General features: G+C 36.0%; 1 protein-coding gene across 1 annotated transcript in view; it reads right to left on the bottom strand.

The window, feature by feature from the left end:
* The window catches only part of RELCH (RAB11 binding and LisH domain, coiled-coil and HEAT repeat containing), an 85220-nt gene that overhangs the window by 23973 nt on the left and 35198 nt on the right, over positions 1-26049 (bottom strand). Inside the window, exons 9-19 of the mRNA XM_086469576.1 lie at positions 25306-25381; positions 24813-24908; positions 16729-16841; positions 12175-12265; positions 7325-7396; positions 6388-6528; positions 5500-5664; positions 4502-4649; positions 2064-2220; positions 1372-1495; positions 269-317 (exon numbers count right to left, since the gene is read on the bottom strand). Of these exons, the coding sequence (XP_086325702.1) occupies positions 269-317; positions 1372-1495; positions 2064-2220; positions 4502-4649; positions 5500-5664; positions 6388-6528; positions 7325-7396; positions 12175-12265; positions 16729-16841; positions 24813-24908; positions 25306-25381 (1232 nt within the window). The remainder of the gene's footprint in view (positions 1-268; positions 318-1371; positions 1496-2063; positions 2221-4501; positions 4650-5499; positions 5665-6387; positions 6529-7324; positions 7397-12174; positions 12266-16728; positions 16842-24812; positions 24909-25305; positions 25382-26049) is intronic.

Below are 26049 nucleotides of genomic sequence, written 5' to 3'. Positions count from 1 at the left end.
TATACATATATATGCACATATACACGCACACATGTGCTAAAAGAATGCTCAAGTGGTATTTGGATTTGAGGTATTTTGTACTTTACACAAACACACCACCTACAACTTCAGAGTTCCACTCAGATTAAGATTAGATTTTCAGCATTTCAGAAAGATGACAAATTTGAAAACTGCAGTCTGAAAACACTATTTAAAGAAGAGATTGACTTTTTTTTTTCCAGTTGCAGTTAAGATCAATTTTTATTCATTTGAGTAAAAAGCTACTTACCTATGTTTTCCTCAGACAGCCTTAAGATTTCCTGGAACTGTGGTTTTACCTATACGAAGCATGATGAATCCCATGTAAGAAAACTTGTTACCAGTGTCAATTAACTTAGGAAAAAATAAAGAATAAAATAAAAAAACGAACAAAAAATAGGACGTTTTGAAGGTACAGAAAGAAAAAAAACTTTAAAAAGCATAGCCAGCTTTTGCAAAAATTGAAAGTATGACATAAAAATGTAACAACTTCTATTGAGTACCCACACTGAGGTAGCAATATTTAGCACTGCTGATACGAAAAGTTGAAGTCTCTTGGCAATACGCTTAGTTGGGCTTTAGGGTTTGCAGTTTTACCAAGCTATGTGCTAAAAAAAAAAAAAAGTTTTACATCTTTGCTATCCATGAAGTGCTCTCTTCCAAAATATAGCTGTGATAATCAGTCTCAGAACAATTTTACAGAAGCAACGGTTCTGAAGGTAACTTACAGAAGAGGCTTTTAAGACCAGAGATTGGTTTTAATCTCCCCTCTGGAGGCAGCCCATAATAGTAACCCTGTTTTGCAATTTTGTCTTTAGATAACCCTCTCATGTTTTATAATTTTTCTTTAAAATATTTTAAAACTATATTCAGAAGGGTTTTTTTTTTTGAGAAAAATTGCATATTTCCTTGATAAAAGTGTTTAGATATCATCTATAGAAAATATTTTGGGTAGGGAAAGCATTAATTTTAAGCTTCCAATCAAGTACAGGCTAGAGTACTTACATACACCACAAACACTGAATAGTGTGCTGTTCTGAAGAAAGAAAGTGGTTAAATCACTAGAACCAGGATTATTTCTGCCACTGTTTATGCCATTCACAAAGCAAATACGAAAAATATAGCTTAAAAAAAAATCCTTGTTGGGCAAGATAAGACAGTGATTCCAAAATGGTCAAAAAAAGAGGAATCAAAAAGATTCAAATAGAGGTTTAAATGTACCAATGGAAAAGCATCAGTATGACATGCAAATATAAATGGTCACAGAGTGCGAGTATACGGACACACCATAAATATGGAGAATATATATTATCAATGTACTATTTGTGCAGAATATTTAAGGTAATATCTTACCTTAGCATTTGTAAAAATTTTCCCAAATGTCCTACAAAGTCTCCAGAAAAATCTAGAGAACTCATGGACACAGGCAGTTGATGCTACATTGATCTTGCCAACTATTTCTATAAGCTGTGGTAGCCTAAAAATCCGGAAACAAAAGGATATTAAACACTACTCTGACCTTTTTTTTCTCTCCAGTCCCACTCATATAGATTTACTGTTTATATTAATAAATATATATATGCACACACAGCACTATCGGTTCTAATAAAATTATATACACGTTCTGTACAATTCCTGACCCTTGAAGAACATAAGGGCTTAAATACCAGAAAAGTCTGACCTATGTTTTCAAACATCTGTTACTGCAGAACAGTGTATTTCATGAGATACTCAAAATACAACAATCTTACTTCACCAGAGCATTTACTATACTAGTGCAGAGACATAAGAAACAACTTTTTGGAGCAAGTAGTTACCTACACATTCTGCTAGATAGTTGATATTGTATGAGTAAAATCAAAAGTCAATTCAGTATGAAAATTAAAATGGCTAAAAAAAATTCAACCTTTTCCTCTTTAATAATTCTTAAACACCATCATACTTAAAGCGCTTATGTTTAATAATTGTTAAACATAATCATGCTTAAGAACTATTAATTTTGACACATTTTAAAATTAGGAATCATAAGATACAAATTAACTCACAGTTGATTGACTACCCATAGCAAAGTCTCCCAGCCTGTGGTACCCTCATGTTCTAGCTGATAGTCATACAGTTGCAACAACATTGCTAATTGTTCACGGCTTCCAATGATGATGGCCACATCCTGAAGAGGCGATACGGGTCGCGGAAATCTAGTGACTGTAACAGCAGAGAACAAGTGATCATGAACAAAGAAAATGAAGATACCTTGGAGGTGATGCCAGTAAAGATAGTTAAGCCTGAAACTCTTTAGTGCCTTTGTGTAAGGTTATCAAATTGGTTTTTAGAAATCAGTAGGTTAAATCCATCTCTGAAGAGATTACATAACCCTCACTTAAAAAGAGAAAATGCTGGCACAGAGACATGATGGAATTATCATCACCACCACGGCTTCACAAAGGGCAGTCTTGCCTGACCAACCTAGTGGCCCTCTATGATGGAATGACTACATCAGTGGACAAGGGAAGAGCTACAGATTTTGGATCTGGACTGCTGTAAGGCCTTTGACACAGTCCCCCACAACATCCTTCTCTCTAAATTGGAGAAATAGGGATTTGATGGATAGACTGTTCAGTGGATAAGGAACTGGCTGGAGAGTAGCGGTCAATGGCTCAATGACCAGATGGAGATTGGTGGCAAGTGGTGTCCCTCAGGGCTCTGTACTCGGACTGTAGTTTTCAACATGCCCCACACCCTCCCCCAACTCCTTAATTATGTGAATTGTCAGAAGAGAATAATTTACATGTAAAAAAGCAAGATTTCGCAAAAATTCTAGACCATTCAATTATCTGAGGATTCAAAGTCTACTGTCAAGCATATCTAAAATTATTCAGCAACGGAGTTAAGCAACAAGAACAACATCTTGCCTACTGCAAAATTCAAGAAGGCAAGCTTGCAGCTCCTGCAGTGCTCCTGGATTAGTGAAAGTACATAAGATTTTTTTCCACCGCTTTTGTGTGGAGGTAGAAACTGTCAGACTAGGCTGAAATCTGAAATTTTAAAATTCTTTATTTAAGCAGTAGCCACCTAGGGGAAAAAGTGCTCATCTTTTTGACATCATCAAGTCAGCTGAACAAGTTTTACCACAGCACATTTCCAAATTCTCCTTTACAGTTCTTAGCCTTTCTTTGCATCTTCACACACAGCACCATTATCAGCATCTGGCAGTCATTACCTATAATATCTTTAAAAAGTATTTGTAACAGGAGAAATATTCTGCAGGCTAGGATTGATGATCTAAGTATACCTTCACTATGACGCCATTCAGTCTGCTAAGATATTGTATAGACACATAACAGATAGTGAAACTTCTGTGCTAGGCTATATTTTTCCCACTTCATAGTTTTTTTTATTTGTAAGAATTAACTGACACCGAAGCCAGCCTTCTTGAGCTATTATTGACTATTAGGGGAAATGAATTCCTCATCAACCTTTAGGAAGTCCAATTAAGGACTGGTTTGCTTTCTCAAAAGCTTCTTTTAAGAAGTAAAGAGAAATAACGAGAGACGAAATAAGAACTTTCTTTGATGATAATCAGGTCTCTCAAGTGTAAAAATGAGTGGAAAAAAGGAAACATTACTTAAGGATCTGTTAAGGGAGACCAATATGAAAAAAACATTTAAGAGGAAAACCATAAGGCAAAACTGTATTTTTTTTTTCTCCACAATTCATGTTGGGTATTAGGATAACTAAGTATTTCATTGCAAGACTCTCATTTGATTACAGAAAGCTATGTCACTGGGTAGAAAGATGCCATTTTGCCTGTAACAGTGCTAAATAAACAGAAAAAAATCCAAAAGGATAACATTTAGTTCTCCTTTATTCTACTGGTAATCGGTTCGTCAATACTCATGACCTACATATTTCTTCTGCATCAATACGTTGATACCCGAAATTAGTTAACTATCTTACAAGGGTTCATGTCAGACTGATTTCTCTCATAGGAATAAAGTAGGAGCAGAGGAAGGAAACAAATAGAAAGATGTTTTTTCCTGAAAAGTGAAAAACAGAACGAAGTCATGACAAGTCAAGACAAATCTTCCTATGCTGGAATCTGCCTTTAAAAAAAAACCCAAATTATTCTCTCTGTCAACTCAGCATCACTAAAGAAAGAAAATTCACACCATGACAGAGGTTCATTGAATTTCCTTCTCTGTACTTGCCACATATGAAAATACAACATGAAGAACAGGTGGATTAGAAAAAAAGGCTTAGGGACATAAACTTAAATCATTATCATACAGACAGGGTGCTATAAAAATCTAAAGTCTACACACAGATTCTGCAACTTATGTTTATGTAGTAACCTGAAATACAAATCCCAACTAAATGTGGACTATTTCCTGAAATCCTTCCTTTGCAGTTAGTAGCGATTTGAGATTTCTCACTGAATTATACTTACGTTTATAAAAGTTTCACATATCAGAAATCAATCATTTACCTTCTATTTGTGGTACTTCTCCCTGAAGTTTAGCCTTGCTTGTGAAAGGTGCATTCTGTAGCACCAGTGCAAACAGTGAAGGAATCAAGGACTGCAGAGCAGACAGATACATGTGGAGCTTATGTTCATCTAAGCCATGTTCTCCTTCCTGAAACAAACAGGACATTTACTTAAAGTTTCTGGTTTGGATGATCTGTTGCTTAAGCATGTAGTCCCTGGCAAAAGACCAACACATCTGTGATGAGCTTCTACACAGAGACACTAATTATATAGCAATTTATCCTAACCACAAGCTTACTTTGTTTCACCATCCATATCCCCTTGTCACCCTTAAGTCAGTGCTACTTAAAGGATGCAAGTTTTTAGCATTTAGTAGTTCATGTTGATGAACACACCAATATTCTGAAAGAATGTTTTTCAGGACATTTTGGAAGTGTGAATCGTCGGTCTCTGAGACCAAAGCATCTAAGAATTGAATAAACTAGATGCTTGTACTCTGAAAACAAGCATCTTGATTAAGTGTGTTAAATAGTTATGAGATACCCTATTTTCCAGAAATCTACCAAACCAAGTGTGCATACTGGCTCATAATTGCAAATGACCTAACTAAACCACTCTAGTCTACTTATTTTTTTGGTTTAATAAATATTGCACTTTATTAAAAACTACATTACATGACACTTAAAAACAATTTAAACATAGGGCAAACATACTCAGAAAAACATATCATCTGCTCACAGTCCCAAGTAAGCATTTTCTGAACTGCACTTTGATTATTGGGCTATAAAGCAAAACATTGTTAAAGGATAATATGTTCAGGTTTTGGTGGTGGTGGTTTTTTCCTTCTTCCAAAGGACAAGTAAAAGTTACAGAGTTACAAGAAGAATCTCCAGAAAATCTTTCCCCCATAGAACATCAAGTATTTACATTTCTGTATTTTTTATATGTAATAAAGATATAAAGAAAATTCTCCAATGGAGAAACAGTTGAAAACATACCCTGAGCAATTTTTCAATTTTATTAAGCAGTGTAGGTATAAGATGGAACTGTAAATTTCCCAATTCTGTTGTCCAGGCAGCGTAAGCAGGTAAAAATACCTGATGTGTTGCACTAACTACACGTTCTGAAGGGTCTCCTAAAGCTGAAAGCAGCAGTTCAAAGCCCTGGCAAAAGACAATGAAGAATGTAACAACTTTCATAAAATTTATGCTAAGGTTTCATACATAAAACATGCAGACTGTTTCTAGAAACAGATGATATCAGATATCTAGAAAAAGATGATAATCGATTTTTAAAACTTTACACTAATAAAAATAAAACAAGGTAGCAAGTAGTACATGGAGGCCTTTCAACAGATAATCCCACCACATCTACAAAGGTAAACAGTAGGTGGTTCAATGGTCCTGCTAGTATTTCTCTACAGTTATCAAAATCAACACAAACACATTTTACCACTCTGTCTTCAAAAACTCAAAGACAGGATTAGAAGTCTTCATTTTCACTGATCTGAAACACTGTCAGGTGGTTATTAAGTTGAACTACAAGTAGGCTTTGTTGCAGTAGACAAATCTCTGTTAGCAAGTCATGATATCAAATGGGCTAATAGTATCAGGTGGGCAATGATGTGGTATGTTCTTGGATGGAAATGATGAATTATTAGAGAAGCTTCTGTACAAGGCTTATACCTGAGGTTCTAATGATACTTGTAAGTATATGTTTTCTTTTTGTTCTTGCTGATACAGTATAATCAAGATTCATACAAACTATAAAAATTTTTAAAGTGTCTGGAAAGATTCAATAAAAATACACGATATTGTGCATCTCCCTATTCACGAAATAGTTACAGAAGACATTTTTATACATACAGAACCCAAACCAAATTATACCTGTTGATATTTGTCTGGATCATCAATATATCCCATAATGATGCCAAGGCTTTTGATCACAGCTTCTCGTACCAAATCTGCCTTATCTTCCATTAGCATCTGCTGCAGCATGGAAAGTACTAACGAACTACGAATTTCTTTCTGTTTGTAAACAAGAAACATACTTGTTAAATCCATTGAAACAAGAAACATGGCTTTACATCAATTTTTATAAATAATTGGCACTTTATTAGTACTCATGAATTCCTTTCTCCAGCCATAGATCCTTTTATGAATATTGCACATTCAGTTTTCACAACAGAATGTGAATGAATATAAAATATCAGTAGCCTCATTAGAGAGGCCTTTGTCCCACTAAGCACAGAACTCAGGTCCTTTAATTCATATGGAACCAAAAATAATTACAGCAAAAACATACTACAGACCTAGACTTGAATCTTTAATCACTGCATTGCTAAATTGAAGAAGTGGGTTTTTAATTTGGTTAATTTTCCTTTTTTCTTTGAAACTTCAAATTCTAGTTTGCCACTGACTTAATTTCGCTGCTTCTGACTGGCAGCACTCTTCCTGTAACATTCCACAGTGTCTGAAGAACTCCGTTATTGGATGCAAATTATTTTTTTCAGAGATTATTTCCTTAATTGGTCCTAGCTATCCTTGCTTTGTCTTTACTGAAACAAAGATGATTTTGTTAGAACATACAGTTTTTAAAAACATTTTATAGCTAGATTGGCCTGTATTCCTTTATAATAAGCTCTCTCCTCAATGTGGTTTATTGAATCTCACATGTGTGACACAAAGTAGAAGACAATGTGACTGTCTACACATTACATACACACTTGAGAATATTTAAAATGACAAAAGATGTTTACATTATGCAACAGATTTTCACCCTGCTTTCGCCAGCAAAGTATTCAGAGTCAGTATGAATACTTACTGGAAGGTAAGGTGCTAGAGCTCCACAAGATTCTGCTACCAGTAGCCGTCTCTCTGGGTATTTGTGGTTGATCTGGTAAAGAGAAAAAGAATGGCTATTTGCTTGGCACTAATCAGTATTCAAAATGTGGTTAGAACAAACTGCGACGGAAGGATACGTCTGCACCTTTTAAATAAACACTGCCTGTGCCTGCAGAAGTTGCATGTGGGTACTAAGCAGCCTCAAATTCTTGCACTGAGGCATAATGGCCAGGCAGATACCACCTTCTCTAGTTGTCCTACAAAACAGAGCTTACGATAAGAGAAGAACTGAAGAAGCATGTATGTATATGCAGTAAAAAGGGTGGAAAGCAGCATATAGGCTGCTGTAATCTAAAGAATATGAGAAACTTGTGAACTGGTATGTCATGAAATATTTTGTCTTGCGTTGCCCTTCAGCAGCACTGTTCCTCTAAGAACTACACAAGTGCCCTCTAGTGCTCTGAGCTAACCAGCGTAGCATAGCTGCCTAGGTCTTGCTGAGCAACTGGGGTCAAAAGACAACACACATACTAAGCCAAAAGGTACCTGCATGTTATCGAAGTTCTGCTCCCAAGTCCAGCATAAACACATCATGCCTCTAAAATATGACTGAAAACCGCTCCAATTCCCAAGAACCTCTTGATTCTGTACTACCTCCCCTTTCCACTCAAAGGCTATTCAAAAATTCTGCTGTACAAATTCGACATTTCGAAACAAAGCTGGCATCTTGGTGGAGTCACCTTTAATGGCCAGTGTAATGGCTGTGTAATAAAATGTGGTATTTTTCAACACACTTTGTGAATAAAAAAAGTTAGGGTAAAATGGCGAGAGGGAAATGTGAATAGTTTGATCCTGTCTGATAAAATAGGATATGCATGTGGCACGACTCTCTTTCTCTCTTGCTATGCAGTGTATAGCCCTGGCAAGACTTTCCATCTTACCACAGAAAAGACCAAGGTACACACTACCTTCTTTGTCTTGGTCTTTACTGGAAAGACTTGCCTTCGGTCATCTGAGTTTCCTAAAACCCATGCCAAAGTCTGGAGCATGGAAGACTTACCTCTGCCAGAGAATTATAAGGTTAGGAAACATTTAAACAAATTGGACATACATGAGGTCTGTGGGCCCTGACGGGAATGCATCCAAACACTGAGGGAGCTGGCTGATGTCATTGCAAGACCACTCTCGACAATCAGCAATATGTTATGGCAGTAGGGGAGCTTCCTGAGGACTAGAAGAAAGCAGATGTCACTGCTATCTTCAGGAAGGGCAAGACAGAGGATCCAGTGAAACAGAGGTCAGTCTGCCTCATATCAGTTCCTGGTGTTGGAGCAATTAATCCTGGAAAGCATTTCCAAACATATGAAGGACAAGATGGTTGGGAATAGTCAGCATGTATTTATGTAGGAAGAACCATACATGACCAACTGATGATAGCTTTCCGAGACGACTGGCTCAGTGAACAAGGGCAGAGCAGTCAACATTGTTTATCTTGACTTAAGCAAGACTTTCGATACTGTTTCCCATAACATCCTCATTCATAAACTGATGAAGTCTGAATTAGGTAAGAACAGTGAGGTGGACGGAAAACTCGCTGAACTAATCACAGGTTCAAAGAGTTGCAGCTGGAGGGCAGTCCCCAGCAGTGCACTCCAAGGGTTGATTCTGGGGCCAACAACGAAGATGTTATACATCTTCATTAATGACCTGGATGTCAAGACAGAATGCACCTCAACAGGTATGCAGATGACACAGAACTGGAAGAAGCTGTTGATACACGCAGATGGTTGTACTGGCATTCAGAGGCACCTCAACAAGCTGGAGAAATGGGCAGATATGACCCATATGAAGTCCAAGACAGGGAAATGCAAAGTCCTGAACCTGAGCAGATATAATTCCTATGTACCAGTACCGACTGGGGGCCAACTGTCTGGAAAGCAGCTCAGCAGAGAAGGACCTGGAGGGCCTGACAGATACCAAGCAGAGCCAGCAATGCACTCCTTGCAGCAAGATGAATGATATCCTGGGAAGCACTACGATAAGCATCACCAGCAGGTAAAGAAAATGATTATCCCTCTTTACTCAGCACTGGTGAGACCACATCTGGAGTCCTGTGTACAGTTCTAGGTTTCCCAGCTACAGAAACAAAGATGTATTGGAGCAAGTCCAGCAGAGATATATAAAGATGATTAAAAGAGAGGAGTATCTGATATATGGAGGAAGGCTGAGACGCTGGGATTCTTTGGTCTTGAGAAGAGTGAGCTCAGGAGAGATCTTATCCACATGTATAAATATCTGTACCTATTTGCAGAGAGGTAAGTCACACAGAGGTACCCAAAGAAAGGACAAGAGGAAATGAAATACAGGAAATTCTGTATTACTGTGAGGGTGGCCAAACCTTGGAACACATTGCCCAGAGATGTTATAGAGCTTCCATCCTCAGACATATTCAAAACCAGACTAGACTCGGTCTTGACCTACCTGCTCTAGTTGACTCTGTTTTAAGCAAGGGGCTTGGACTACAAGATGTTCAAAGGTCCCTTCCAACCTCAACCATTCCATGATTCTTTCAATTCTACTGGCTTAGGAGAAACTCCAAATGAAGACATAGTAATATGTCAACTTTGGACAACTTCTTACCTCGACATTATTTCCACAGCACACTGAACAATGGTACATGACCACTGACATAGTATTAATGTCTTTAACTTTCTCCCTGTTCTGATCTAAAATCACCAAGAACTCTCTCAAGAATGAAGTGTGGCAAAGATAATTTGAAAGATACTTAAAGGACAAATCATGAGCATCAGGACCACGCTGAAGTCTCAAGCATGGGAGAACACTCTTTGAGTGTGTCTATCATTATTTTGCTTTCAGTCTTCAGAAGGACACCTGCAGTATTCTGTTGGAAGTATGGCGATTTCGCAGATAAAAAACAGTATGGGCACGCAACAGGCTGCTTTAATACCTATAGTATCTTTGACTTATGTGCCACCTTTCCACGTGTAAATTCCCTACTAGTAACAGACACTTTGCCTTCTGGAGCTCTGCCTACCTGAGGGAAACAGCAAAGACTGTTTCAACTGTTTTAAGTGGACTGGCAAGACAATATAAATATCACCCCTTATACTGCAAAGACATACTGATGCACTGCAGGAAAAAAAAATACTCAAATTTCCACAAGGTTTGTGTTCAGGCAAGAACTTGGAAACTTAAATCGAACCATAAAATGTTTATTACCATTTCTTTTCCTTTTGTCTTTAATAAGCAGTAGTACTATTTTGGAAGCCAATTAACTGGTCACTAGTTCTGAGGGAACCTTTAGCATTCACAGAGTCTTGATCTAAACTCAGATGAGCCAGCTACCAAATCATACCTGCAAAGAGCAGGTAGAGATATCACACAGACTAGCCTGGTAACTCTGAGCTCCAGAACACGTGGATGAAAATGCTGAATCTTCTGAGCGTCAAGTCCTTTGCATCCGTAAATAGATTCTGGTGGGAAACTAACCGCATGAACATTTTTATGACTAAAGCATCTCCTGAGAAAAGGTAGAAAGTTATGTTTATTTTTGAGTTCCTTCTACAAACTCAACCTTTTGACAATGAGATTCAGCTGGTATTTTGCCAGAGAAAATAATGACCTGGTTTCAGTACTGCAAACAAAGTCTGGCAAACTGCATTAAGTAAATGCATAATGACATATGGCTTGCCAGCCTGATATGCAGCACTGTTACAGTTGGACTTGTTTCTCTTCTGCATCAGCAATTAGCAAGAAACTTGTATGATGAAGATGCACTCTTACCGAGGTGAGACTTTTTTTTTAAACACTTTAAATTTTATGAGAAGAACTAAGAAAACAAAATGTGGTTTATTTTGTGTTCAACTACTATCACCATGAGTCCTTCATTTAATCAATAGATGCACTGTTCATACATATAAGCACAAATGCTGCGCAAGACATTTCTACTGTCAGAAAGCATTAAGATTATTAAAGCTTGGACTTCATTGTGAAACACAGATGGCTGCAAGAAACGACAATTATCAGACCAGAAAGACTGTGCCACCAAAGTAAGCATTACCACTCTGGCATGGCTTAGTTATTCACTGTCTTTTAGCCAGTGATGAACTCCCTTTTCTTTATTATAGTAGGAAAATACCACGCATTTTCACCTCAACTCACGTTACTCTGCTTCTATGCCTCAGATGAAACAGTAAGAGCATTTCAGTCTGCTTGTTCAGTTCTTTCTGTTAATGAGTATCTGTGGGAAACATCACCGTGATTCTATAAGTCACATGTAAACTTCAGGCTGGTCCTACAGGTGTAAAATCATGCCCATCTACAGGGAACTTCTTACTACTTTGATCTTTAATTTTCTGTTTAAAAATTTAAGCTTGCTGAAGTATAGACACTGCTCTAGGGACTTAATGCAATACAAAAATCAGCAAATGAAATCTTTGAATGAAAATGGACTTCCAACAGTCTGGAAATTACAGAACAAATAACAAAGGCACCTACCAAGCAATAAGTTAGGTAACACTGCTGATGAAAATGTGCACATCTATGTTTCAACACAACAAACATATGCAGGTAATGAGAAGACTCCAGATATTCTCCGTTAAATTTTCTGCTTCCGAGTTCTTTTTAATGTTATACAAAAGTATATATATAATGAGGACAAAGAACATCCAAATATCTTTCTGAAAAATACTTTGAACTGCCATTCACTGAAAACCAAAACCAAAACAACCTCCCCCTCAAACAAATAAGACTCCACACTTATGAATTTTTAACTAATTTTTCAGTGTAAAGCACAAAATAATCAGTTACCTGTTCCCAACACTGTGGTAAAAGCTCAGCTTCTACACGTGTTGGTCCAACATGTCGGGCAAATGCCACACATCCAGTCAGTATCATCTGTCTGAAAACATCAATTTAAAGCTTTAATCTGTTTATAAAGTTCTATAATATATAGAATATACTCTTTAAGTTAGGAAAAGCAGATGCTATCAGGCAACAGGTAATTGTCCACAGCCAAAATTTCACACCACACACACTGACTTAAAGGCTAAATCGCCTGAGATTGGGAAACTGACTAAATCCTCATTTAATTCTTATTACTGAATTCAATGATTCATCATGCAGTAAAAGGATCTAAATTACTTAATACTATCACACTATCACCATTGTAGTCAAGTACACATACTGCTTTTATTTAGAAGCATTCGTGAGATTTAATGAACTTTGTTCAAACAAAGGAACTTAATTCTTTTACGATATGGTTTTGCAACATTCTAACATGCAAGTTACTGTCACCTCTCCCCAAATACTGGACTTTACTCTTGTCAGAAACCTTCTAAAGTCCACTATAAAAGTGAGGCAATTGATCAATCAGTAATATCTACAATCACCTGAGTAATTTGTATTTATATGCTTGCATTTCTTAACTTTCCTCAAAGTTTCCAAGAAATCAGTGCTGTTCCATCAATTTTATAGGCACAGATATATTTACTGATTGAAATTTATAATTTCAATAAAACTGCATGTAACTGTCATTCGTGATATTCTAGCTTATAATATTTAATAAGCATTTATCTTGCTAAGATTTTTTGGACTTCTAACTATTTCTCCTATTAATAGGATTGGAATGACACCAACTATGCATGCAATTCACCAGTTCTACTTACTTTTAGTGCTTACATCAACACTTAAATAACCAGTTTCAAACAATAACATGTGGACAAGAGACACTCATTTTATCACCTCCACAGTAAGATTAGGACACCATTGAGAATTTGTTCATTATTACTTTGTGGAAAGTAAGCCAGAATTAATGTTACTGCTCTAGTGTCATGTCTAAACTCCTAAATATTTACTGCCACTAACAGTGCACCCTTAAGGTTGAAAGGCAGAGATTCTGCTGGTTATTTCTTAACCAGTTATACAATATACTCCATCAAAAATAGACTCATTCACTTTCAGAATCTTTTCAAGAAGAAACAGTCTATTAGAAAGATTTTTTTCCGCCAGCATTCTTTAGGCCAACAATCAGAGTAAGCTCTTTGGTTTTGTGTTGTAGTTTTTGGTTTGGTTCCCTCCGGCCCCATGCACAGAGAACTAGACCTTTGATCAAGGTAAAAACGTTGGGGGCAAACAAAAACGCAATGATTAGATAAGCCTCAAGAAATCAACAGCTGATATGTGATAGCAATATGGAGACAAAAGCCTGTAGTAACTCCGAGTTCCACAACAAACAAAATAGTAGTTTGAATGCCCATTTTTGGTTGTACGCACTGCACCTAATCACAGAACTGGGCAACAGAACATACTTTTATAAGATATTAAAAAAGCAAATAGTGGAATACAATAATCACTTGAAATCTTCTGCGTTAGAAATGAGGAAAACAACAAAAAAACTTTTTAAAAAATCAAACCTTTTCAAAAATGTTCCATGAAATCTCAAAACTAACTCAGATTTCCTTTTGCCTTGCCTATGAAGTAGAGAAATTTAAGATATTGCAAAAATATTAAGAAATAATGTTTTAAATGTTCTGTTGTAACCATCTTAAAAGTATATGACAACAGTCAGTATTTCAGGGGAAGGAAAGATTGTAAGGCTCTCAATACCAAGTCATTGAAACAAAAAACGTTAATCTAAGCTGTTGCAAAAATTGCAGTCTAGGCTGGATATGGGAAAAACTTCTCCTTATTGTCATAAAGATCTCTTTTGTAACACGCTTTCCTCCAAGAGCTCTCTCCAGGTTATGCACTTGATCGCTTAGGCAGGAACATAAAAGCAAATCAGTATAATTCAGCAGAGCACTAGTTTGCTTCATCAGTACAGAAACCAAAGTGAAATCAAGAACCAGACTAGAGGAACAAGGCAGAAGTTACAGCAGAACAGACATAATTTAACACTTCTAAACTCTTTCGAGAGATTTTAGAAAGTGACTGCATGCACAGATAACCAATTCAATCTTATATTACACAGTTCAAGCTTCTTTTGTCACTCCTAAATGTTATATTGAATACTTACTAGAGTTTTCCTTAATATATCAGCAAGTCATGTGTGTTCTGTAAGAGGTGGTGCCACATGATCGATGACAAGTCATACTAGATACACTAAGCTTAATGTTCTTTAGCTTCTTTTCATTAAAAGTGCTGCTTCTGGGTACATTACTTGGAAATACTCAAGAGTTCACATTCTGAACTATGTTTTAACCTTGTCCTAAAAGGCCCCAACATTAATCTGATCCCTTCATGGCTCCTTAGCTTCCAAAACCAACATAATTAAGTAGTTTAAGTAAAGCTAACACGTATTTGTTCCTTTGCAGAAGAGAATTTGATAGACATTTTGAGAAGTTGAATAGTACACTAATGAGCAAAGCCTTGAGGATAGAAGTAGCCTTGTTAAATATAATGTTAGTATACAAGACTATGGCAATATGCTATATCTGCATGCACCAAAGTCTCTCAAGTGGGCAAGAAGTGCAATACAGGCTTTCTGCATAACTGTTGACATGCTTTACAAGGTCAAATATTTGAAGTAAAATACTTATTTTAATGGGCTCTATTAGAAATGCAATGTCACTTTTCAGTCTCTTATTTTAACAAATTAAAAAAAATCAACTTGTTAACAACGGCTACTTTAACACATAACATAGGCCAGTATTGTAGGTATTCAGTATAGCAGAAAGTAAACAAATAACAAACAAGATCATGAATACCATTGCTCCGGTGACTAAAACTAAATGTCTTTGCTTACTTCACATTGCACGAGACTGCTAAAATATTACTTATTTAGATAAAAACAAGCATGCATAGTACACTTCCACACAAATATATAACTATAAAAACCTGACTGAAATTCTGAATATCTATTTTCTATCAATTTTTATTCAGAATCTCTTTTATTTGATGTAATTTTATTTATTCTTCAGTCAGGCAATACAGCCACTTTAAAACAGATTATTATTTTTATGTATGGAAATGTATATTACATATATACACACATGTTTTGTCCTGGAGGTTATGGCAGAACATTCTTCCCAAATTTCTGATGAAAACGAGTTATTTTTAGATATAAATCTCTAACTCACAACAAAGAATAAACAACTTAAAGGAAAAAGCAGCTTGGATTTTCTTCTTTGCTGCTGGAAAAGACACACCTAACTGCAGCTAAGCAGGCATATGAAAAGTTTACTTCATAGGCCACCAATCCTGTGACAAATTAACTACAAGAGACTACAAGCAAGATGTAACTTCCTTCCCCCCTCAACCACGAAATAATTTTAGCTTAGCAATCTGCATGGAACATTCAAAAAATTTTAGATAGCGGTAAACATTTCAGAAGCAAATTTCTAATGAATCTGAAGTAGAGAAAGGACTGCATCTTTTTGCAATTTCAATGGGCGTGGTGCCACTGTGCTACAAGTTGCTTTTATTTAATTATGCACTTTTTTGTCTCCAAAGCCATCTCTTTCAGTGGTAGCTCATCTCTAAATTTTGCCATGGGAACAATTTAGAAAGACACCAGAACACTTCAGTTTCAGAGAACCTTCAAAAGAAATGCTTTCTGTCTATTTCATAAGCCCTATTTTGTCTGAAGACAGACTAGAGCAACAATAGATACAGATGCTTTACAAAACATCTCTAATAAAAATAATCAAAGTGCTACAGGTCAAATATGAAAAATCTTTCCACAGTCAGAGAAGGAAACATACCAGCTAGGGTACTGTCTTTCAACCTTAAGGATATTCTTATCAAAATCAGTACAAAGCCAGATTTCCTGAGACTAAGGAAGAACTAAATTTATAAAACAAAGTAAAAAGTATGCTTTGTTTCAAAACCTTACCCAAAATAAAAGAAAGCTCTTAACACTTATCAGAACTAAATCACTGCTTCAGTCTTCTGAACTTTTTATTGCTACCATACTACTGAACTGTAAGTAGGAAGAGTACTATTTTCTCATATCATTTTCCCCAACTAAACATGGTAGTTACCTTACAAACATATAGATCACCAAGATACACTAAGACAGAGGTTAAAAAAAAGCTGTTTTGATTTATCAACCATTCCTATGAATTATGATCTTAAAGCTCATTTTAACAAACTGTTTCAGTTCATCTTTAAACAAAAAAGGAACTGAAATGTTACACTGCAGCTTATCAAGCACTTTCTTACATTTCAGTAACTGGAAAGTATATGTCATGGAAATGGAAAGTCCTGAAGTCCACACAACTTTGTCAACACTATACCAGCAAAATATCAGCTTAAGTGAAACTTGGTTAAAATCATCCAGCAATATGCAGTTTCTATTAGTTCTGCTTCTTTGACAAAGAAAAAAGTTCCTTCTTGTCCCGCAACACACAAACGCAAACACACCTTTGCTCATCATCTGGTCGTTTGATCAAATTGAACAGTATGTGTAGAAGCTGATCTCTCTCTTTGGGTTCAGGATGGAGGCAGGCTGTACACAGTATGAGTGGGATCAATTCCTAAAAAGTTGTGGGTAGGGGAAAACCAAACAAAGTAAAAATGCTTTGGGCATATATTCATTCATGGAAAAAGAAACTAAGAAGATAAATCTAGCCGCATTAACATCAAAACAGTTATAGAAGATGTTTTAGAGTCTTGATCTCTTATTAAGTGACCTGAAAAAAGGGAAGTTCTACAAAAGTTAGAATTATTTTCCTGCTAGGAAATATCAGGGGAGAACCAGCACATAAAATAAAAAGCTCTGCAAAAATTACAGTTAACATATGCAGGTCACCTGTAACCAGAATTAGAGGACAATCATAGTTTAAACTGTCTTCACTACCTACTGATCTGAAGCAAGCTCCACAGACAACTATGGAACAAAGTTCCTATGGAAAAAGCTATTTCTAATGCCATGGAGTTAAAGATTAAAACTTTCAATTAAGCATGCGCACAGTTTTGTGCACAAGTTTGAATAAGCACTGAGAAGCATACAACGGTAATGGCGACTGCATTTTGTGTTGACTGAGAATTATATGATTTTTTTAAAGGTTTGTTGGTTTTTTTTAATAAAGAGGCAATATCAGAAGCTGAATTTTCTTTTTAGAGCAATTAAGTTCTCTTAAGGAACAAACTACCAAGAAAATACTGTGTAAAACATTAACTGAAAGAAGATACAAGGCTGTTCACAATAGTGAAGACCTCCTCCTTTCTAAACATGCCTTTCAAAGCTCATGGTATTCATTCCCGGAAGAAACAAATGTTTCTAAAACATGGACTGGAAGTCCCTTGATCTTGTTGACGTGAGCCTTTACTCCAAATGAACTTGGAAGCCACACAATTTCTTGGCAATTTAATATCTTAGGGATGGAAACATCACACTGGGAGGCTGGGGGAAAAGAACAAGACAAACCCAGATGTCTGCAGAGAAAACACAGGCAAGTAATCTGGAGACTTCTGCTCCTACCTGCTGCATACTTTTGAGCCACTTTCAGCAGACAACCTTTTTGTGAATTAGTAAGTTGTGACAAACAAGCCGATGACAGTGTGAAACACTTCTGAAGTTACTAGGAAAGATTATACAAAACCTGGAAAAATCTAGTTATTTCTAATAAATTTGCAGGGAGGTGACAATTTCTTCTTCCAGACATTCAAAGTGACCTACTCATGAGTGTAAACCTATTAAACAAGGTGGACACGTGGAAACAACATTAAAGACGCCCTCACTGCTCAACTTGTATTTTCCTAAACAGCAAGTGCTATGTTTATCTTAAACACAGAACAATACTCTATTTTAGAGCAGTGCCTAAGCTGGTCAACTCCTGATAAACTTTTGTTTTCACTTCACAAGAATTCTACTCAGCGTGCTATTTTTTCCTGCTGAAGATGACTGAGAGACAGCCTAAAATGTATTTTAACATTCTGGAAGACATTTTGGCAATATTTAACCCAATTATGGCACATATTAGGGAATTTATGATGTGACAGAGAAATGAACGTGGAAATATCCTACCCATCGCTTAAAAAAAACCCCTGAAAGTACAGAAGGAGAAACAAGAAATATATCTAAACAATTTGGACATTTCTATTTCTCAATATTTTAAAGTGAGCTAGCCTTTGGGTTTGTTTTTAAATAACTGAAGCACAATGCAAAATAACATGAAAAGAAAACCTGTATTAAAGACACTTTACAAATTACATTGCACAAAGGGCTAAACTTCCTTCAGCTGAAAGCTCCTTTCCCTCTAGAATTCGCATGTTAGATTTGATTTTTTGTATGCTTAACATTGGTTTTGCCCATTTAAAGTTCTGAGAAGGCAGGGGGCTAAACTGCCTTTTTTTTTTTTACTTCACAGAAGCTTTTTCTCTCCTGTGAATACTGTTTTAATTCAAAAATATTTGAAAAAATACTATAAAAATAAAAAAACCTGCCACTCTAAATACCACTACTTATACATTAAGCTAATGTCTTTTAAGGAATAAATCAGACTGCCATTTGTAGATACACAACATAATTACTAACTTCACCATAAAGAATACAACTCACGGAAAAACCTTTATATCAAAAAAACCCGTGTTACTTTACTGAGATCAAACTTTCTGAAATCTACCCCAAGTTCACATCATACACCCGCTCTTGCAATTATTCTTAAATAGTCCTTATAAAGAAATTTTTTTTAAAAAAAAATATACTCCATGAAATGTGACATGTATATTTTTAATGACCTGGTGGTTTTACTCCACCTGTTGAAACCATCACACTGACTTCACTTTCCTAGTGCATCTGAGTACCTTCTCAAAAATCTCAACTGCTCACTCAGAACTACCGCTAGATTTCGAAACAGTGCCATGAACTTTTTTATTTTTAAAGCTTCTTTTCAAATTGAAGGAAGTTAACAAAGTTGTCTTTTTCCAGCTGAGTCTGTATGAAAGGAAAACATCTCCAAATATTCACCTGGATACTACTACCTTGTGCATGAAAGGCTAACGAGTAACCTAACACCATTGACATGGGGCAGGTACAAGGCTGGTTCTTTACCTTGCAGAAAGCTGGGTATTATAGCTGAAGGAATTAGCTGTATTTTCTTGTCCATTGGTCACATTCTTTCATGCATACTATGGGAGAAGAGAGTGTTCTCTGCATCGCTGCACCAGTGCTTCTACAGTTCCTTCTATTAAGGGGAGCGGAGAAAGAGTGAGAAATATTGAACAGTGTTTCATGTGCTCCCTATAGACTTAATGGACAGGAAGATAAAACTGGAGGTGAAAGGAACTTTCTGTGGGACAAGAACAACGAAACTGCTCTCCTAGATGGACAAAACAGGTGAAGTGAAGTCTCCTGAAGACTTAAAAGGGGACAGATTCTTCCCAGGATATTCAGGATGATTAAGAACAAAAAACAACCTACAGGCAGCTTTGTGTTTGTCCCTTCCTGTTGCTAAGGGCAACTTAAATGTAGCCTTGTTTAACAAATCTCAGATTTTTCATTCTCAAAAACAGTAGAGAAATGCCATAGAAAGTGGTAATTTTCCAATAAAACACATAATATTAGCATTTGGCTGTTTAAATTCAATAGAAAAGTTCATAACATTGTTATGGATACTGCATATAATTATTAATAATCAATAAGAGGACTTCCAGTGCTATTTGAAACACTGCCTTCCTTGAGAAGGAATACCACTTGTGCTGATAGCCATAAAGCAAGAATGCAGATTTTTAAAAAACCAACAATCCTCCGTCTATTTTAATTGGGATCCTCCCTAAACGTCCCGTTCATCCCCACGTCCCTCTTTTCCCTTTTGCCTCTCTGACTTAGGAAAACTCGATTAGTGCATGTTGGTGTTAGTCAATAACACCAGGAGGAGTGACTTTCAGAATGGTGATACTGTCTCCCCACTAGATACCAAGCAGGCTGCCATCATAACATCATCAGCACTTGCAGTCTGATGAAATAAAACATCATGTGTCAGAGGTCTCACCTCCACTACTGAAAAAGCAAGTTTATTCCTGAGGCAGTTTATATCTGTGAGCTATCCAGACACAGAACAGAGAGAAAAAAGCTATTTTGTTTTTACTGTGAGATAAACTATGTACAGGCGAGCGATGGACAAGGCTATGAAGCACAGGAGAACTGAAACAGCCCGTCTTCTCTGTTCTACATCTGCCTAACTGTCCACATAAGTCTCTCCAAAGCAAAACTCTCTTTTTCACCATAGGAACAACACGGTCTGTTATCTTTGAACAGGATTCACTATTTGAGCTGATCCAAGTTCTCAATAAAGGCAACATTTACATGGGCATATGGAGCAGCTCTTCATGATGATCAAAAGACGACAGATTTTTTAAGAAGTGGATTCACCTCAACTATACACAAAACAGTTCCTCCTACATATTAGAAGTATTAACATAAAATATTAATTGAGGTTTTTTAAAATGCATCCTATAGCAAGTATACGTCTATTTTGCTGACAATTTTCTTACCAGGTAGTGATGAATTTTCTACCCGTGTTGTTACCTTTCATTATTATTTTTTTCTTTAACATTCTAACAAAAGTCTTCTATATCTTAGTTTCTCTCACTAATTAGTGTCTTCTTGTTGGAGAGTTCATAAGCAAAATAATTATCTCAAAGAATAAATTTAATTAGTGTTAAGTGTCAAGACTGGTTACTTCAATAGCTTAGGATAGTAATCTTTCTATTCTTTCAAATATTAATGTAATAATATGGCAAACAGGTCACAACATACTATATAAACCCAGATGATGTTCTGATCGATTTTGTAAATGTGTTCCTTTTAATCTTCCCTAATACTCAATGCTTACATTGTGAACCAATGCTATGTTAAAATTCTTCTGTAACTTTGTCTCTGACAATCAGCAAATGAAACACTCTTACCTGCAGCAACTGAAATAGCTACAGGTCCCAACAAACTACTGATGTAGTCTCTCGCGCAAGAATGTATTTCAAGTTCAGTATTCATCCTCTTAGTTTTAAAATGAAAAAATATTTATTTAATCATAGCATTAATACATGACTCAGAACTTAATGCTACTCATCTTACTAATATTAAAATTACAACTGAAAAATATTTATTTAATCATAGCATTAATACATGACTCAGAACTTCGTGCTACTCATCTTAGTAATATTAAAATTACAACTAATTACATTTCATGGGATGAGACTATTATTCCAGGACCCAAATTAAGCCTCTTGTAGATCCCAAAGGGATGCTTTTACATAAGAATCAATGCAGATATGGGTGTGAAAAAAGTTTGTACTACTATGCTCATATCTACTGTTTATCTGGAAAGCTGCATACAAAACTATTGTGATAAAACTAGTAATGGCAATCCATTAATAAACATTAAATTCAACTCCTTGCATCCACACCTTATGTTATGTTGAAAGACAACAGCTTTCTGGCCACATGAAAAGGATACTTTATGAGATTGAGCTATTTCATTCTAAGAAAACTACACTAGCCCCTCGTATCCAGAAAAGGGAACTAAAGGACGTAAAATAAAAAAATGGATATGTCTCTTTATGTTTGGGGGTAATCTCACCCCCAAACAAAAAAAGCCCCCCAAACTAAAACCGCCACCACATGTAAACCAGAAAAGAACAAGCGAACAGGCTGTGGTCAACACTATCCCTGTTTTTCAGAAACACAATCTATAGAAGCCTACCACAATCTAAGTTTTACAGAGTAACAGAAAGTATTTTAATTGTTCATTTAAATTTTTCTATTCTCCCCTAGTCTGTGAAATAGAAACAGTCATTTAGAAGATACTGATGGCTGACAATTTTCACACCCAGGAACTCAAACTTGTATACCTTCACCCATATCCAATCAGAATGATATCTGCTTGACACAGCCACTGGAAACAGCCACCTAAATATACTGCCAACCTCTGACACAGCATTGTTCATTTTTTAACAAAGCCACTATTTTCTGGCTTTTAAAACACAAGACTGAGACGAAAACTGGCAGTAAGATATTCAGCTCCACTGTGCTTTAAGAGACAGCTACCTACAAAAAATGCCAGAGAATGAAAGTGCCTTGGTGATGTCTACGTATAGTTACTACATGTTAACGTGAACAACTTTAAATCTACAGCATTACTTTCTTCTAGCAGAGTCAGGAATGGCACCCATTCAGAGTTTGCATATCATCATCTTCACCTCAACTTTATACAGAAATAAGAGCAAAACACTATTTTTAACATATTGAACTCTACAAAAATAACATTTTTTCAGTATAAAAATTTAGTGGTGCAGATTTAGTCAAGTATTACTGTCACGATTTTGCTAAGTTTGCATAACAACCCTGGAATAACAGGTGACATGGAAGGTATAAATGATTAAATAAAAGTGTTTCTTGATTAAGAACAAGAGTAACAAGATCCTGATACTAAGCCAAAATGTTTATTCTGGCCCAAACTCCGCTAGAGGACTACGTACTGTGGAAGTTGTACATGCAAACCAGGCTACCCCTGTTATCTGACAAAAAGACACTGATCTTGACATTTTACACCTAAGTGTGAGAAATCAGTAGCGCACTGATCAGTTATCACAAAAATTTTAAGATTGTTTTTCTCTAACATGAAAGCGTATAAGACAACATTTTCAGCTTGAGATTTTGCAACCAATTTCAACATGACAGGTGCTTAAAGAACAAAGACAGGTACTTTAGGGTGTCATCACAAAATTGTGTTTAATTCTCATATCTAACACACTGACAAGTGTAAGATCTTAAATACTACTGCTGTATCTTTTCAGAGCAGAGTGGTGACCACTTTGCATTATAACCTGAACCTGTTACATATCTTCCTCAAATTAGTGATCTCTGGGTGTGGTTTTATACCACTTCTCTGCAAAATTGTGTTAAGACTCTCATGATAAGGTTCTTTTTTGGACAAGACCCAAAGTTGTATTAATAAATATTAACAGATGGTCTACCCAAGCATTCCTTCAAATTCCACGCCTACATCTGAAAGAACATTACAATGGTTATAGCAATGGGTGGTAACAGAAAAACTATTTTTAAACCTAATTTCAATTCTTGGAACATTAAGCATCCCATGCAATCCAGTTACACAACTCTCACTTGTGGCTTTTTCAATCAAACTGAAACAGATGATTTTTTTAAGGCAAAAATACATATAATCAAACATAATTTGAACTGTAAAACAAAATAAGTGGGAAATAGCCTAAAAGGTCACAAAAATATTAAATGCATTACACAGATTATGCTACAAGCTGTGAAAAGAAGCCAAAATACCACATCCTGCCAAGCATAGGGAAGGAAAGGAATAAATAAGAAATCAGAAATTAAGCACTGATCCAGGAACATTCAAAGAATTATTCTGAAAGACTATTAACAGAACCATTTCCAGAGCACCCAGTTAACACTCTCCGCTCCCTCAGAATAAAAACAAACCCTTTTATAAAGTTTTGAGACTTTCAAAACATGGTACATCTCAAACTCACGGTGTCAACTGCTGATAATTACTTGAATGTTACAATATTTTAGATTATAGGATCAGTACAAATTTCTTCAGGGTTTTTCAAAGCCTTAAAATGAATTTATGCAATATGCACTACTAAGTCTACCATACTGTAGGTCCCCTCAACAAGGACTAAAGCTTACTCAAAAAGCTATGCTACTTCAAACCCTTTATTTTGGTGTCAACTATAAGGCCACCGGATTTTTGTTTGTTTGTTTTTGTTTGGGTTGGTTTTTTTGTTTGTTTGGTTTTGTTTTTTTTTTTTTAACACACATTTGGTAATGTGCAATATTTACAACAACATAATACAAAAGCACTATTTTTTTTTCTGTCTTCAATCAGTCTTCTACTCTACATAGCATGAAAGATTATGTAAAACACCATCTTCATTTACATTCAAAATAAACATTATATTTTCATAATTTTATTTAGCCTCATTTTAAATTTAAGGAAAACGTATAAGCAAGATTGCTCATTTTCTTACGAAGGGATGTTTTTGATGAACCTTATCTTGGCTGATACACGGACCTTCTAGAAGACGACAGTAGAATAAATTTTTTTGTTGAAGTACATAGTGCTGCAAAAGAACCTGAACATCAATCCTTATTAAAACTGAAAGGTAAAATAAACCAAATTTAATGTTTGAACTTATATCCTCTGCTTTTTGTAACACACATTAACCATGGTCTTCTCTAAGAAAAACATTTGTGCTCCCACAAACAGATGGACCTACAGTAACAGTTAGTCTTGCTGAATGCTAACGAGTGCCTTAAGCAAAGGAAGAAATATTAGGGTACCATGCAGGTTCACTGAACTCACCTGACAGAGGTGTAAAACCATTTTCTAGGAGCAGAGATGCATGCACAAAAGTAAGAACATGACTGCAAGTAATAGACTTCTATGAAATTAGACACAACATCTTCAAAATGAACAAGAAAACATCCTGGTAAAAATAAAGAGCAAAATTTCAGGGTTCCTCACCTCTCGCTTTGCAAGCAGCACATTAGGAACAATATGAGGCAGGCAACGTCCCAACATTAACATGACACTTTTTTCACTGTCTGCAATTCGAGATACCTAGAAAACAAAGTTGTTTGTTTGGTTTTATAAATGAAGAACAGGAACAGAAAAACATCCTTTCAAAGGAGTAATAAGAAGTGCAGCAGGCTGATCACTTACCAGAAAATATTTAATTTAGTCATACAGATTAAGCTGTAAAATTTTTGATCTGGCAGTAATTTCAAAAGCATGAATCCACTTGTAGAGACTCAAAACTTCCCAGTACTTACATATCTATCACTAGGTTTCATATTTAAGCTAAAATCTGAAAGCATATCCTTATTTCTTAAGTTTCATGCACAGAAATTTATGTCTCCATATACGTTAGTAAGTCTCGTTTCAGAGTAATTACTGCTTAACTATTGCTGCCATGCAGAATAAGGACCTTCTAGTTTATGTCAACTGGGAAATATACCTCTGATCCCAAACGGCTGTCTGCTGACATCCGACAGAAAGACAGTAGTGCTTGATGGAAAGCTGGTGACAATTTCCTGAAATATTGTCAAAAAGGGTGGGGGGGGAAAGCATGAATCAGAAAGGTGGCTGAACAAGTCCTTTCACTGCAGTTTAATCAGCTAGGTAAAATGACATTCTGAAAGCATGTTTTAAGCAAAGCATATTGCAGAAGTTTTTGTTGAAAATTATCTTTGACTTTTACAGTGTTTAGTTTGTAACAAGAAAAAAAGTGGGTGTCCTAATTAACAAGTTACTTTTAGTTCCGAAAAATGTAACATCTTTCAAACTGCTGCACAAACAAAAATACGATTAAAGCACGAAGAAAAGGAAGCTTTAGTAATACAAGAGGAAGCACACTATTATGCAAACGGAGGGGGGGTGGGGGGGTGGTGGTGAGGGGCAGAAATCACAAGAACAGTATTTTTGCTTAATGCTCTGATTCTGCACATTGCATGAAGATATTTGAGTAGTCAGTCAGTCACAAGCTTCAGGATTAAATATAGATTGCTGAACTGCCACTTTGGGATCTAAATGTTGGATTCAAATGTATAGCAAGAACCTCAAAACTAACCTTGAATTGCCGCCTAATCCCTTATGTAGATGTGCATCTACAGAAGTACTGCCTCATGGCCATGCACAGCTGAGCTACTCAAAGCCTTAAGCATACAAATAAAACCCTAATAAGAGTCTCAAAACAACCTTG

The sequence above is a fragment of the Leptosomus discolor genome, chromosome 8, assembly GCF_034619465.1.
Source record: "Leptosomus discolor isolate bLepDis1 chromosome 8, bLepDis1.hap2, whole genome shotgun sequence".
In the NCBI taxonomy this organism is placed as follows: domain Eukaryota; kingdom Metazoa; phylum Chordata; class Aves; order Leptosomiformes; family Leptosomidae; genus Leptosomus; species Leptosomus discolor.
The sequence above is the reverse complement of the archived record's forward strand: the minus strand, read 5'-3'. Positions and strand labels throughout refer to the sequence as shown.